The sequence below is a fragment of the Aethalodelphis obliquidens genome, unplaced genomic scaffold, assembly GCF_003676395.1.
Source record: "Aethalodelphis obliquidens isolate GAN/ISIS:26980383/991018 unplaced genomic scaffold, ASM367639v1 scaffold4, whole genome shotgun sequence".
Classification (NCBI taxonomy): Eukaryota; Metazoa; Chordata; class Mammalia; order Artiodactyla; family Delphinidae; genus Aethalodelphis; species Aethalodelphis obliquidens.
Window position 1 is genome coordinate 58325431 of NW_020837948.1, and position 15845 is coordinate 58341275.

Consider the following 15845-nt stretch of genomic DNA (forward strand, 5'->3'; position numbering starts at 1 on the left):
TGTCTTCCTATTGTAACTATTATTTTCTCTTTGGAGTAAGTCCTAATTACAAATTTATTGTGTCAGTCATTCAACAACACGGAGGACCGTTAATTTTAAGGTACTGTACTAGGTTACAAGAAAAGACATGGTACCTGTCTTCAAGAGACCTTGGCCTGGAGGAAAATGTGGGCAAGATGTACCACTGAAATATGGAAACAAAAAATTTCAACTTTTATTTGTTTTATCTTTATCATTTTAGTTTTGTTTTTTCTGATGGAGTGCTCAAGGTTGTTCAAGGTTTGGATTCTACTGGCCTGGGTAGGCGCTGTCCTAAAAGCAAGTTAAAAATGGGCCTTTCCTCAAGAGCTTTCCATTTAAAGTTGTTAAATTATCCAGGCTATACCAGCAAGCCAGCTTCAAGCTTTGGCTGCTTACCAAGGGTTGTGCAGTGTGGGTGAGATCATCCGGATCTGAAGGAACCATGGCCAGAGGTGAGTGGGCTGCTCACACACACCTGAGTCTACTTTCCTATTAAAAGCAATAAAGATTTAAAAATGTGGTAAGTTGTTCACAGGCCATACCCTAGATCAAGAGACTGAGGTAGAAAATGCACCAAAACTTGGTGGGTTTTGACCATTTAGAGCCCTGAGGCTATAGCCCTAGTCCACACGGTGAAATGGGCAGGGAGGTAGGGGCACCAGTGTTTATCTCCCTTGTGAACTAAGGGCTAGGAGAGAGCTGCAGAATGAGGTTCTTCCATCACACATCATTTAGGGCTAATAATACTCTGGATTTGCTTGACTGTGTCCACTGCTTTTAACATACAATCCCAGCTGATTTTGCTGTGGAGACTGAGACAGAGCTCCCTTCACTGTCCCCTCCCTCCACTTCACCCACTAAACGCCGTTTACCATTTCAAATTTCAAGTGACAGGAAAGCAAAGGAGTTCCATAATCAACACAGGCTAGTGACTGCAGTCCTTTTCTTTTGGATTACTTCCTGATACTTTCTTGCCAAGACACACAAGGTGCCTGTGTGCTTTATGTTAGTAAATGGCACAGGGCCCTACTGCCTTTAGGCTCTCTGCCCTCTGGCTTCAGAACTGACCAGTCGAATGGTCTGTGGAATCAGCTTCTTGCCTCTGAGTGACCCTGCTCCAGGGCCGCAATCCTGGGAAGTTAAGGTATCAGTACAAAGCAGTCAAACTTTGCGGCTATAGGGTGGGTGAGGTGAGGGTACTGAGCAGGGAATGGTATATACACGAACCTCTTTAAAGGTAGACTTTTTTCCCCTTTGGTCCCCCACTGTCTCATTTGGGAGAGAGACCAGAGACCAAGGGGTAGGAAAGTGAGGGGAAAAAGTGGCTAAAAATGTCCTTTTCTGGGGCAGTCATTCCATTCTTTGAAAATGCAGATAATTTGGTGTTTTGCCAAGGGGGGGGCAGGTTCACAGGTGGGGGGCAGGAGGGGAGACACAGACCCAAATAACATACCTTCTAGTTGGTTATATCTCTCTAGGATTAATTCTGTCTTATTAAGCAGCTATTAAGCAGCACTTGGCCTCTCCGTGGGTGTCTGCTGTGTGCTTCTGAATAAAAACTTTCTAATACCATTTATTCACAGTAACACCAGGCACTTCACACTGAAACCCAGCACCGTTAGAGCAGCAACAGCAATACTAGAAAGAAATGTGGAAGTCCCAGCCCCACCCAAGACCAAGGGAATCAGGAGCCCAGGTGAGTGTGCTGCACTGGAGCTGGAGAATCCCTGGATTACAACACTCTCTCGTGTCCCACCTCCTAACTCCAGCTGGTGGCACGAGGGTCTCTCCCACTGGCCTTAGAGAACAACTGTGTGGAAGTATCTCACATCCTGATACAAGAGTACCCACACCTCCCTTGGGAGCTCCCAAACTTGCTCAGGAAGAAAAGAACAAAAAGTATATGTGTGTGTGATGGAAGGAGGGGTTCCATGCATCTCATAATGGAAAAGGGAATCTGTTAAGATATAAATAAATCATTTGCCATCTTCTTTTGGCTTGCAGTGTAGAAGTTATCTTTTTGCTAACTGGGCAAAGTTCATTCTTAATAAATTCAAGTCATGTCCAGAACAGAAAGACAGCTTGAGAAACATTGGTCTTGAAAAAAAATTCCTATAGTGAATTTACTGCTCTTACTTGAACCTTCTGTACACAGTGGATTTGTATTGATGTTTTGCTGTTCTGTGTCCTCTTGTTTGAGCTCAGACCCTTCAATGTGAGATGTTCTCTTTGGATTTAATTCTCCATACTCTCCAAAGATGAGGAAAAATCCTGTGCTGCCACATGCATCTCACTGCTCATCAAATCACCTGAGCAGTAAGGGGACGAAACTTTCCCATCTCCTGTCCAGCTTGCCCCACTCTCGAGAGGGCCGACCAGACAAGTGATCACATGCCATTTTGGGAGAAAAATTCAAAATGATTCTCAAGTATCTGGGCTTAGTTCTTAGTGGCTCATACACACCTGTTCACGTCTCTAACTATGGCAGAAGTATAGTCAAAAATCACCAGAATTTGGGATTTTAAAGAGGCCAGCCTCAGCTATATAAGCTGTACTGTCAGTTGATACAGCTTATGTACATACCTGCAATGGCCATTTGGTTTTGGCTGCCCAACCTTTATGGCCTCTTCCTCTCAACTGTCATACCCCCAATATCCAAAAGTAGTCCATGATGATAAATCTGAACTACTCAAAGTATAAGGAAGATAGTTTTAATATATGTATAACCCTGGCCTGCTGTTCTGTTGTAGAGTGGGAGAAGACAATGGGAACGATAAATGGGTTTTGGGGCACCTAGTGTGAATTACAGGGTACCACTCTGGCCAGACTTTAAAGCTTCCAGGTCTCAGGCAGGCCTATGGTTAATCCAAACAAAAAAGGTTACTGATTACACTTATCAGTATTAACCTCCTTTTCATAATTTACTGGAACTGGGGGAAAAAGTATAACAAAATGTATACAATTTAGTAACTGTACAAAACATTAGTTTAGCAAGATATTGGTTACAGTCACCAAAATGAAGACTCAAAATATTTCTCACTGCCACTTCCATGAAAAATTCAGATAAAAAGTCACTGGATGAAAAGTCACAACAGAAGCAATTTAAACTTTACATAAAACAGAAATTGTCAATCTTCCCCAACAATGCAGACACAATCACTCAGAGGCTCTCTGTACTGCCACGGCATTACTGGAATGTTTCTCAGAGTCCATCTTCTACATGAGCCATCAGCTTTCCAAGACCAACACTTGAAGCATTAGATGTAATACAAAATAAGGAGTTCTTTATTATTTATACAAAAGTTGTACATTAAAAAAAAAAATTTAAGATTCAACAACTCTGCTGACCCCCTGAGGAAGATTTTATGGGTCCATCAAAGAGCCCTGTGTGGATGTTTCAGTCACCAACCTCCTGGCCACAGGACAAGGGACACTCCCTCCACGGCCATTCACACAGCACCTTCACTGGCTCTGAAAGCTGACCTTCCCCTTCATTAGGCTCAACAAGCAAGCCAGGCTTTCCTGGACAACATTAAAGAACACTGCCTTCTCTGGCCCAAGCTTAGAATGTTTTACCAGTATATCGGGTGATTTTTGTTTATTTCTTGAACGCTTTCAATAAACTCCTAGCACAAGAAGCTTTATTACAACATATACAAATTTGGTACAGTTCTTTACAAAAAACTACCTAGATTTTTCAGCTAAATAAATTTAAGTGTCTTTTAAGAAATTAAACTTGGCTTCAAGAAATGGTAATTTTCTTCCAAACTTGTGTTTTCTACCCCCTGAGTTCTAAGAGAGGTCACAGACTTGCATGTCATTGATAAACAGAGTCACCTTTGTCTAAGCAATATTAAGAGCTCTTGCATCTTTCATAAAAAGCACAAAACTCTGTTTCTTAAAGGCTTATATGCTGAAAGATATGTTATAGCCAATCTAGACAAACATTTGTATTTAGACAAGAGTCCTCTCTGAACAAATAGCCTGCAGAGATAAATGCAGTGATTTTTTTTCTTGAAAGAGAACTGTTTAGCACTGCTTAGCACATTATTCTGTAATTTGGGAATAAGAGTAATTCTTCCTCTGAAGAAAGCAGGTCCCCTTCTGAAGAATCATGTTGCCTATCACCTCCAAAAATCAAAATAGACCAGCACCAAATGAAGTATTCGTTTACAAAAAATAAACTTAGCTCTTATTTTTTTTAAAGGTCTACAACCCAGACTTAATAAATTAACTATGAAATCAGGAGTTTTGTCAGCTATAGTATAATTTAAAAATCCATTTTCAACCCAGGATTGGGGCTAGGGCGGGTGTGGACAGGAGGAGGGTTTAATCTCACACTGATCACCATGAACTCCAAGAATTTTATCAAAAGAAAACTTGTTTTTCCAGCTGTATTCTCTTTCAGAAGTGTGCTGTAGCTTACCATCTGTGATACTATAAAGGCATAATATCCACGTTGAGATCTTTCCAAAGAGCACAGCATGTAAAGCATGTAAACTTCTCAGATCTGAGAACTCTGCATGGAAAGAAGAACCTCAGACTTTCTGAAAGAGCCAAAAACCAAGCAGTCGTCTCACTGATCATGTCTATTCATCCTCAACAAGACACTGCATCGAGCTTTTTTAATTCACAGATTTTATGTTAGTCCTTTAGAACCCAACGCCTGTGTTTCAGTTCTGAACTGTTGGGCTATTCAAGCTGCCTTCTTAGTGCAAGTTCCTTGGAAGTCTTGTAAATTTATCTTTGACCTACAGCAGAAAAAGACAAAGGAGAGATATACAAAATATCAGGAACGCAAAATTTTAAGTTAGGACTTGTATCTGAGAAGTAGGTTTTTCTACTGCATATTTTAAGTATAGGGAAAACATATTAAACAAATCTTTAAGTCTTACCTGTTGTGGATCATGTGACTTCTGACAAGATGTCCTGCTGCCAATGCTGCCAGCAGAGACAATTCTCCAGCCATCACTGTACCGCACACAATTCGGGCAAGCTGCCGGGCGTTTTCCCCAGGATTGTCTTTACACGCTCCCTGAACACCTAGCATCTGCAGCCAGGGACAGACACAGCAGGACTCACCCTTCAAGGCATGGCAACAACTTCCTATTCAATCAATTAAAATGAGGGCAACTACAATGGCATTAGAATAGAACCAGGCTCCAGTGGAAGTACTACATTTCCAAGATCTGACAGCCAGTACTAACAATGGAATACACCACAGTGAACCTAACATCCACAGCCTGGCTGGAAGTGCACTTACTCAGAGCAGATGAACAATCATTTGCTCTCTTAATCTACTTTCTCAATTTACTAAGCCTGTGCCTGAACATGCTTTACTTGGACACACTGGATTAGGCCGGTGGGAAACGAATGAAAAGACCGGCTAAAATAGAGAGGGGAGCGATATGTGGTATCAGGTAGAAACACAAAGAATCCCAACGAGTCGGAACTGGGCTTGAGGTCACTGGAGCCTGTGCCCCATGTGTCTTACCTGCAGACATGCTTGCTGAGGGAGCAGGTTAGTCCCACCACCCACAGTCCCTATTTCTATAGATGGCATGGTGCAGCTGATATACAAGTCTTCATTTGTGGGACCACTTGCTTCTATTAAAGTAATACAGTTTGAACTACCAACATTCTGTGCTGCATCCTTAAAAAAACAGAAAGGAAAAAATATAAAACTTATCTCACTTAGAACAACGCAAGACAAGAAAGGTGGAGGCTGGCGCCCTCACCTGTCCACAGGCAATGTAGATGGCAGTTACAATGTTTGCTGCGTGGGCATTGAAGCCACCGATGCTCCCAGCCATGGCAGAGCCCACCAGATTTTTATTAATGTTGACCTCAATCATAGCCTCTGTAGTAGTCTTTAATACCTAGAAAACAGAGTGGTGCACATCTTACATCTTCCCCCAGAAGATTCAGGAGTGGGTTACCCAGATCTACTTTCTGTACCTCCAGAAAACAAGGGAGTGTAGACGTGGCCCCATGTAAGCCCCATCCTCAATAAGAAGATTATCAGTAAGGTCTGTTCCGTGAATGCCACCCACAGGCAGATGGGTGAGATAAGATAAAACACACCCGTATATTCAAGTTTACTTAACCCTTAATATTACTTTTCCCAATTTTGTAATCCAATGAAAGATTAACAAAATAAAAGTCATCCAATCACTCACTTCTCTGACAACCTTGGCTGGAATTACAGCTTCACAAACAACAGACTTTCCTCTTCCCTCTATCCAATTTATAGCAGCAGGTTTCTTGTCAGTACAGTAGTTACCACTAACTGCCAGAATCTGCATTTCAGGGAAATACTCATGAAGCTTTGAAAGTGCTTTCTCTGTACCCTATTAGCCAGAAACAAACAAACAAACAGCAACAGCAAAAACTGTATTAGAACAGTTATTTATAAATCAGAGGCTTTATTTGTATCTAATAATACTAACACTTCTAAATATAAGAACTATAATAATCTTTTCCTAATACGTTTTTAGATATGAAAATGGAGTTCTTTATAGTCATTGATGAATAGGATGATGAGAATATAATGAGAATATTAAAAAAAACTCATTGAGAATATAATACTGTATTCATGTCACTGGGGAGTGAGTACTCAATCCACCATCAACATGTAATAAATTCCCTCTTCTAGTTATTAAATTGTTACCCAAAGGCCCAAGTTACCGAGCCTGTAAAGAGAAGTCAGACATTAAAGTAAATCTTGTTGTTAACGGAAAGTCATTAGGATTTACATAAAATGTAAACAAGCCTTCCAATGACTTCCAATTAAGTTAAATTAATTCAATTAACTCACACTTCAAAAACACAAAACATACTTATTGGCAATTTAAGTGTTTTTTTTTTAATTGTGGTAAAATACACAAAACATAGAATTCACCATCTTAACAATTTTCAAGTGTATAGTTCAGTAGTGTTAAGTACATTCACATTGTGTGTAAGCAATCTCCAGAACTCTTTGTCTTGCAAAACTGAAACTCTATACCCATTAAACTCCTCATTCCACTTAGCCCCTGGTAACCACCCTTCTTTCAGTCCCTATGAATTTAACTAATCTAGGGAACTCTTAAGTGGGAATCATACAGTATTTGTCTTTCTGTGACCAGACTATTTCACTTAGTAAGTGAACCTCAAGGCTCATCCATATTTAGCATGTGTCAGAATTTCCTTTCTTTTTAGGGTTGAATAACATTCCACTGTATGTACGTACCACACTTTATTTATCCATTCATCTGCTGATGGACACTTGGGCTGCTTCTAGCTTTTGGCTATTGTGAATGCTGCTATGAACATGGCTATACGAACGTCTTTTTGAGATCCTGCTTGTAATTCTATTTTTATTTTTTTCAGGAACTGCTATACTATTTATTGGAAAATTTTAAAGCGTATGTATTTAGTCACTATACTCTCTTTCTGAATAGTCCTTATAACAGGTAAAGCACAATTAGCCTAGCTAATTGACTTTAACATTTTACATTTCTATCTGATAAACAACAAATATCAGTAGAATAAAATTTAAGCTATACACAATCTTCTAAGGAGATAATTAAAGGAACTATACACACATGAACTTGGCTTCTTAAATATGTCTTGAAGCCTCTAGAAGAGGTCAGCTTTCAGGTTTAAGAAAGTTTTGAAGAACAAATCCCCAGATTCCTCCCAGCCCTTCTGAGTAGACCCAGAACATGTACAATGTTAAGTCTAAATATATCAAATACAAACACCACCAATCAACAAATGCCTGCTTTATATAACATGAGTTACATGAATCAGTATTTACCTTTCAATAAAAATCTTTCAATCAGTTAACTCTTTGAGTAAGTAGTATGTGTACATGTACAAAATTCAAAAGTACAGGAGGGAATAGAGGGAATAAAGTAAAGAGCAAGTCTGTTCCCCCCCTCCAGGGACAGTCACTCCTGCAAGTTCTCATATAGTCCATCCATGCTCACCTTTGAAATCATGTTCATCCCCATGGCATCACCTGACTTCGACTGGAAACGGATGTAAAGGTTGCGTCCAGCAACACTCATCTGAAGTTTCTGTAGACGTGCAAATCTGTAAATAAAAGAAGCAAAGACTTTATTTTTTACTTTTTTAAGGAAATGGAAGTTATCTTAAAGTCTACCTTAGTTGGTTCATTTTACACATAAGAGAAAACTCGTGGAGACTACATATTAAATGTACCTTCTTTAATTAAACATTATATTAGAATACTACTTCAACTCTGTCTCATTCTTACATGCTGCAAGAAGGAAGGGCTGCAGAAAGTCATGTCATCATAAATAAACTTTAAAAGTTCAAATGAAAGCAAGCATATAAGCTTGAACTATAGTGGGGTTATCATTTGTATTGATTATACTTCTTTATAAATTTAATTTTTTGTATTCAAAGTATATCTGCTATACTAATATTTACCTCTATCCTGCTTGGAAAATCTTTTTCTCAGGCAATTCTGCCCTAGGGCAAGTTTTGGTCAAAACTCTTGTAGGGCAAAGTAATAGCCTAATCAAAGTGAGCCTTATAAAACCAACACACAAACTTGCAAGCTCACGCTATTTCTTTCTAATTAACCTTTATGGAGATATTCATTTGTATCAACATTCTGCTCCCCCCATCCCAACCAAGCATTCATATTACTTATTTTGAAAGAATGGATTGAAAGTTGATATTTTATTACATCACCTTAGGCAGTCAATACGTTAACAGTTATGTTTAGCCATCCTAGAAGATGGCACTGGTTCTGAAATAAACATAAATGTACATATAAGCCCCCCCCACACACCTGCTGGTGCTGTCGAATGCCTCCTTTATCACTGTGAACCCTTCAGGTGTCTCGAGCCAGGCCTTCACTTCTGCAGAGTCACAAGCACGGGGAAAACGCACCACTGGGCCACGAGTGATCCCGTCTGCAAGGATTCGGCTGCTGGCACCTCCACCAAGCTATGAAGAGTATGTTACAAAAGCATGTTAATCCTGAAAACAGTTCTGCTTGTCCCAAAAGGTGCCCTTGATTGTCCCCAAATTTCTTCTCACTGCCTAGAGTGTATCTTAAAACAGGCAAATATATAAATGCCAACTTACACCTATTGCTCTGCAGCCTCTATTAGTACTGGCCACAAGACAACCTTCTGTTGTTGCCATTGGAACCTGAAATTCTTTTTCATCCAGGCACAGAGGTCCTGCCACTCCAACAGGGATGGGCATATAACCGATAACATTCTCACAGCAAGCTCCCATCACCTAAAAGGTAAAGTCAGGCACCAAGTGAAAATCTATATAGCAAATACCCAGCCCTTGTCATTAATAACTTTCTTCAAACTTAATGCTTTAGTGTATTTTTCAACCAAGTTTTTTATTTACTCTTTAAAAGTCTTGAGTAATGACTATAAATAAAAACAGGAAAAATATTTTTTAATTTTGATGACCTATATCATAAGCAGAATACAAAATTACAGTAAAATGAGTTAAAAAGGAAGATGTTTTATAAAACTATGTATGTATAAAAGACAAGTCAAGAAAAAGACTGAAAAACTAAAGCTACAAAGCAAAGCTGCTCAAATCAAGAAAATAACATACCAAGGAGTAGTTATAGTCCCTATAGGGCAGATACTGGAGAGAAGAAGGCTCTGGAAGTTTTCTGGAAAGTAACTGTCGACGAATAGATACACCTCGTTCATAGGTTTCCATCAGAGTTTCCAATTTGTAAGCTGGGATATGCTTAGCATTGACTAATTGGATGATCTCAGCATCACTAAGGAATTTTGCACCTTTCTAAAGAAATGGGGAAAAAATAGAAGGGGGTTGGATAGAGGGAAATGAAAAAAGACTTGAAGAACCATACTTCATACTCTTCATAATAAATAGACCATTTAATACAAACAGTGCTCTCCATAGAACTAAAACACAAGTACTTTAAGAATCCAAAGGAATCTGAAGTTCTAAAGAAGGAGATGATTTAAGTAGAAATAAGAACATCAAAATAAAGACAAATTCTTTATAAAAATGTGAAAACTAAACAAATGTTAAACCAAAAACACTAAATTGTTCAAGTGATGTTCATAGAAAAAAAAATTCCAATTAAGATGCTGACACCCACCCTATAAGTTTTGTAATACAGCATGACAGTTGAGATACTGGTACACATGTTAATAAGAATGAGGGAAAGGAAACTGATGAAGAAAAACACAATCTGTTCTCACTCATATGCACATAAATTAGGAATGAACCAGAGTAAGCAGATACGGATAGAACACAATAGTCACGCTAACTCATGAGCAGACTGTAGGCAGGACATCCTGTTCAAACATCAGAAAGAAAATAAGCCTCCTCAGGAGCATCAAGCTTACTTTAAAAAACCAAACCAAACAAAAAGCCCCCAAAACCTTTCTTCTTTCTCTGAAGTTCATTTCTGTGTGAAAACTTTCCTAGGCCTTAACACATATGAGAATACAGCAGTTGCTCATCTCTTTAATAAACAGTAATAAAGTAGAAAGAGCACTGTGACACTTGAGTCAGTAAATCTTGGACTCTTGATCCTAGCTTTACCATTTCCTAGATGTTTTACTTTGGGACATACTTAATTAACCCTCCTGGAGCTTACATTTTCTCATCTGAAAAATGGAGAAAATTCCACCTATCTTACAAGGTTGTAGGGAATAAATAAATAAGACCAGTACCTGTAAACCATGCAACAGTGTGCCCAGAACTTAGGTACTCAGTAGCTATAACTTCCTTCCTTCCTTTAATAAAAAAGCTCCTTTTCTTAAGAAAGATACCAGCTTGAGTTTGTTTTATTTTCTCACCTCTGCATTCCCAAGTATCTGCAGACATTCTTCATTAGGCCGCGGCTCCATGGGAAGTTCAATTTCAGGTTCCTGTGTCTCTAGTTCCAGTGAAGTATTGAGTAAGGAGGAGTTACCAACCACAAATGTAGCTCTGTTTGAGGTGTCAGTTTCTGCCACTAAGGGTTTTATAACCTCAACTGTTCAAGAGATCAAAAGAAATCTCACAACACTGAACTTTTAAAAATGACTCGACTTCTTGACAAATCAACAGTGGAAGAATGGAAAATGAAGAGAATAAGAAATCACCTTTTCTTTCTCTGTTTATCCTGGCCTCCTCCTCCACTGCATGGAATTTCTGGTCATTTCTGACCAGTACAGGGTCACGTCTACAACAATCGTCTGCGACTTTCTTTTGGGTCACTACAGGAGATGTGATAGGGTTTTTTAACGAGAGTGTAGATTCTGTCTCTGCTTGTTCAAAGAAGATATACTTGACAGCCAGAAGGAGAGCTAAACTTAGGGTAATAACTTGTTCAATATCCATGCTGATCATTCTGAATAAAAGAAAGCAAATTAAAATGTTATTACTCAAATACAAAAGGCACACCTAAATTCTCAGTAGCATAGAGTGCTATGATTCATAGACAACAAAGTAGGGCTCAGGGAACTTACTTAGAGAGATAAAACTGCCATAGGGAAACACTTGGTTCAATTCTCTTCGACACATTTTCATCCAATCCTAAAGAAACCTTAGAATTGTCTGCTGGAGAAGGATCGGCTATCCAGCGACTGTGAGCGTGAACAAGAACTAAGCCTAGAGACTGAAATAAAAATGTAAAAATCATGTATCCTCTGCATATCAATGGAACCTAAACTCATCCTGTGCAACTGGATAATTAAACACTACCATCCTCCCATGGCCTCCCTTACCATGAAAAGAAAGACCCAGGCTTGCTATGTGACTGACTAAAGCAATGGCCCCATTGAACGGCTGAAAACATTCCCAAAAAAAGAACAGATTTTCTAAGAGAGATAAAGTGGAAGAACTTGAAAAATCTATTTAGGGCAGAGAGAAAACCAGGGGCCTCAAAGAAATGAGAAAAAAAGATAGAAAAAGAAAAAAAAAAGGGAAGAGGAACATCAGTGAAAGAGCCAAAAATTGCACAAAGACAACAAGAAGGAAAAAAAATTGAAAAGCAGAATATGATACTGGAACTAAAAATAATGAAAGAAGAATAAAACTGTATAATTACCATAATCATCTTAACCCTCTGAGTAACAGGATTTGGTTTATTTTCTTCTTCTTCTAAAACTCGGGCAAAATGGCTGAGCTGCCAAATTGGACGACCCTCGCGGCTTTCCCGAGAAAGCTACAAAGTAAGTGAGCACTACGTTAGAAGGTGCTAATATTCTTTAGGTGAACTAATATGAAAAATATTACTCTTCTACTAATATAAGTAAGAACTGCTCTTACCTCTAAAACCAAGGACACACACGCTGGGAAGAAAGTCATGAACACGAAGTAGTTGGCGAGAACTGACATGCAGCCAAAGCAGCACATAATTTCAAGTTGACGCACCCCTGGTTAGAGAAAAATTAAATGCATCAGCTAGTAAAGCAGTATGTGTATTTCTGATGCTGCATACATCACAAGGACTCTTCCTATAGGTAGACAAATACGTGGAAGTATTAGTATATTAAGCTCTTTGTCATCTACTGGAAAAAGAATTAGAAACTCAGAGGTGCTGTGAAGCCTGAGCACACAGAGGATAACTTCCTCGAGGGCAGCGACCTTGGCTTCTCCCATGTCCCCAATGTCACAATGCCAGGCACGGCAGCGTTTAATATCCGTCTGACCATCCCCTTTGATCAAATGGTGTACTCTGTTTTGAGACAGGATATCAAGGACAGTCAACTCTAATGGAGCAAACTCCTCCCACCCCATTATACTACTGATCCAATCCCACTCATCACCACAAAAGCAATTCACCTGTGGACCAAGGACTTTTTGTAAAAAACACACTGCCAGTTATACCATTCCTGATATAGTATCATAATAAGTATTTTATGTGTACTACTCAGCTCTGTTTTCAATATAACCTCTGTGGTGTCTACTGATGTTCTTACAATTTTGGTTCATTTCATTGATCTGTTTGAAAAATGATATAATGCAAAAAGGCAACCCAAGATCCAAAGTTAACAAATGTTCCATTACAAAATGCTTGCAGTATCACTTGGTAATATTCTCAAATAGAAGGGAACAGAGCTGGGGAAAGATTAGATTACCAAATCCTACTCCCTCTCTTTACAAATAAACTTGAATATAAAATATAAAACGTATTTCTGATGTTATTCACATTAAATATAAAAATGTTTTGAAATACATATAAAAATTGATTCCCTTTTCCCATAAAGACTGCTAACTAGAGTAATACAAAAAAACCCTCAATGTTGTATTTTGTTTTCTGAATCGTAATAGATCATTTGACTAAATAATAGAAAAAAAGCATACATTATATTTTCTAAAACTTCTATAGCTATTACCCTCAAATGCAGAAATTCAAGAGAATACAAAATTACAATGACAAAAGCATTATGAACAACCTATATTTAAAAAGTAGCCAAATGTAATCTTTTCAAACTTGAGACTATCAAACCCATATTGACCATTGCTTTTTACCACCTGGCTACCTACTCTTTCCCTTTGTACAACAGTAACTACTGTCGTCATAGGTTCTTCAGGCATTCTTCCTTACTCTGTCCCAGTGGCGCAGCCTCTTTGTGCCACTTTTTTACTACAAGGAGGAAGCACCAATCTACAAGTTCCAAGAAGTAAAGACTTTTTAAAATTTTTTTACTGGCTTTCCAAAGGTTTACTTTCCTAGTTAGTATGTGTTAAATCTGTCCTTTTATTCTACCCTAAGCCAAATCCCTAATTTTACCATTTCTGTATGGCTGTAAATGCCTCCTAGCTGGGTTTTCCAATATCAAATCTAATCACTTCCTTTGTCCACTGCTCTGACTTATGACCAAACTCATCACCCTACTTTCCACATCAGTCTCCACTGCTTTCCACATCAGTTTCAAAGCCCACTACCAGTTCCTAGCTAATCCTCTCATCTTCTTACATACTGTTCGGCTTGTATAAAATCACATAGGTATATTTTCACCTGATCAAAAACATTTTTTCTTGACTGTGGTGGCAGTTACATGACTACATCTTTGTCAATACTCAAAACTATACCCAAAAAATAAATTTTAAGAAATGTACATTTAAAAAAATAATTTTAAAAAATCTTTGCTAAATAAACTTTGAATGACAGGTAAAATAACTGAATAAATAATAAATTTACCCTCAGAAAGTTAGCAGAAACATTATATATATTTAACATACTATCTAGTGAACAGACCTCAACTAATAATAGCAACTAACTACTCTCTTAAAAGTTAGATAATACACTTCTGAAAGAATGAAACCCCTTATTGAGGGCACTAAGGCACCAGGAAATACACTAGAATAGTAGTTAACTAAGTGTGACCCTCATGAGAAAGCCAGAAAATCTAGTCTTAGTTGATTACGAAACCTTGACAACAGCATGATATATTCATTCTGGCAAATTTCCATATGAGGGCATAATTTTTGTCCTATATAATGGAGTCCTGTGTTTGATATTTAATATCTAATTCTCTACTATCCAATTAAGGATGAAGAAACATGTGTTGAGGTCAGTGCTGGCTAAGTGCTAAGATGTACTGCATACTGTCTGATTAAATCTTCCTAACCACTCAGTTAGGTGGACCCAACTTAGATCTGTCCACCTCCTGACTTTTGCACTGTCTCCTACATGACAATTAAAATACAAGGAACCAAGTCATTAATTTAGTCCAGACAACAGCGGAGGCTGGAAGATGCTTTCTAAATGAGCCTAGAATACAATCTTGGTTAAAAACCAAACAAAAAGCAAATAAAAACACCTTAAAGTCATCAAAAAAGTAGAGCACAGGAAAAGATGATGAGATAGTAAGAGTGAAAATAAATCAGGGGACTTCCCTGGTGGTGCAGCGGTTGAGAATCCACCTGCCAACGCAGGGGACATGGGTTCAAGCCCTGGTCCGGGAAGATCCCAGACGCTGCAGAGCAACTAAGACCGTGCGCCACAACTACGGAGCCTGTGCTCTAGAGCCCGCGAGCCACAACTACTGAGTCCACATGCCACAACTACTGAAGCCCGCGTGCCTAGAGCCCTGCTCCGCAACAAGAGAAACCACTGCAATTAGAAGCCCGCGCACTGCAACAAAGAGTAGCCCCCGCTCAATGCAACTAGAGAAAGCCCGCCCACAGCAACAAAGACCTAATGCCGCCAAATATTTAAAATAATTAATTAATTAATGTAAAAAAAAAAAGAAATCGGTAACCTACTAAGTTTTTGCTAAAGCAGACAGACATAAGGTCAGATCAGATATACCCACATATTCACACAATTAAAAAATTTTAAGAGTAATGTCAGACTTTTAAAAGTCAGAATTTAAGAGTAATTGATACAATTTAATATATTCCTTTTTCTCTTCTACAAACTCATTTTAAAATATATTAAAAACTGTTTACAAACCTGACATGGTACCAACTCCAATCACAAGACATTCTACAAGAGCATCAAGGGTGAATGTGGGACCTAAAATTGCCATCCCACGAGCAATGTTTTCCCTTACTTCATCCTAAAACACAGACCAAACATATCATGAGGGTAAGGTACAAAGTAACTTTTAAAAATGTTAGCGCATCCAAGGGCTTCTACTAAACCTAATTTACTATATTAAGAATAAAATACACAATATGCTAAGACTAACAGGCATTCCAGATACAAAGGATAATACAGAGGACTAAAGAAAGAAGAATATGTACACTGCCCTGCTTTCCCCGTCCACTGAACGAGATATTTCTTAGGAAGAGTCCTTTGAAGTGGTGCATTAATCCTGCCATTTAAATCCCACATAAATCCTACATTTTATACTTTG

The 15845-nt window shown here is 38.5% G+C and overlaps 1 protein-coding gene across 3 annotated transcripts in view; it reads right to left on the reverse strand.

Annotated features, from left to right (window-relative positions):
• Positions 1-3102: 3102 nt before the first annotated feature.
• HMGCR (3-hydroxy-3-methylglutaryl-CoA reductase) overlaps positions 3103-15845 on the reverse strand; it is a 53230-nt gene continuing 40487 nt past the window's right edge. For 2 of the 3 annotated variants that reach the window (XM_027100815.1, XM_027100816.1), the window contains exons 6-20: positions 15440-15545; positions 12304-12410; positions 12083-12199; positions 11502-11650; positions 11136-11383; positions 10848-11026; positions 9622-9816; positions 9127-9285; positions 8828-8985; positions 7995-8100; positions 6201-6371; positions 5760-5900; positions 5516-5674; positions 4917-5071; positions 3284-4772 (exon numbers count right to left, since the gene is read on the reverse strand). In XM_027100815.1, the coding sequence (XP_026956616.1) occupies positions 4718-4772; positions 4917-5071; positions 5516-5674; positions 5760-5900; positions 6201-6371; positions 7995-8100; positions 8828-8985; positions 9127-9285; positions 9622-9816; positions 10848-11026; positions 11136-11383; positions 11502-11650; positions 12083-12199; positions 12304-12410; positions 15440-15545 (2205 nt within the window). In that variant the 3' untranslated portion in view covers positions 3284-4717. Of the gene's footprint in view, positions 4773-4916; positions 5072-5515; positions 5675-5759; positions 5901-6200; positions 6372-7994; positions 8101-8827; positions 8986-9126; positions 9286-9621; positions 9817-10847; positions 11027-11135; positions 11384-11501; positions 11651-12082; positions 12200-12303; positions 12411-15439; positions 15546-15845 lie in introns of all 3 variants that reach the window. The other variant, XM_027100817.1, reaches the window with a different exon arrangement.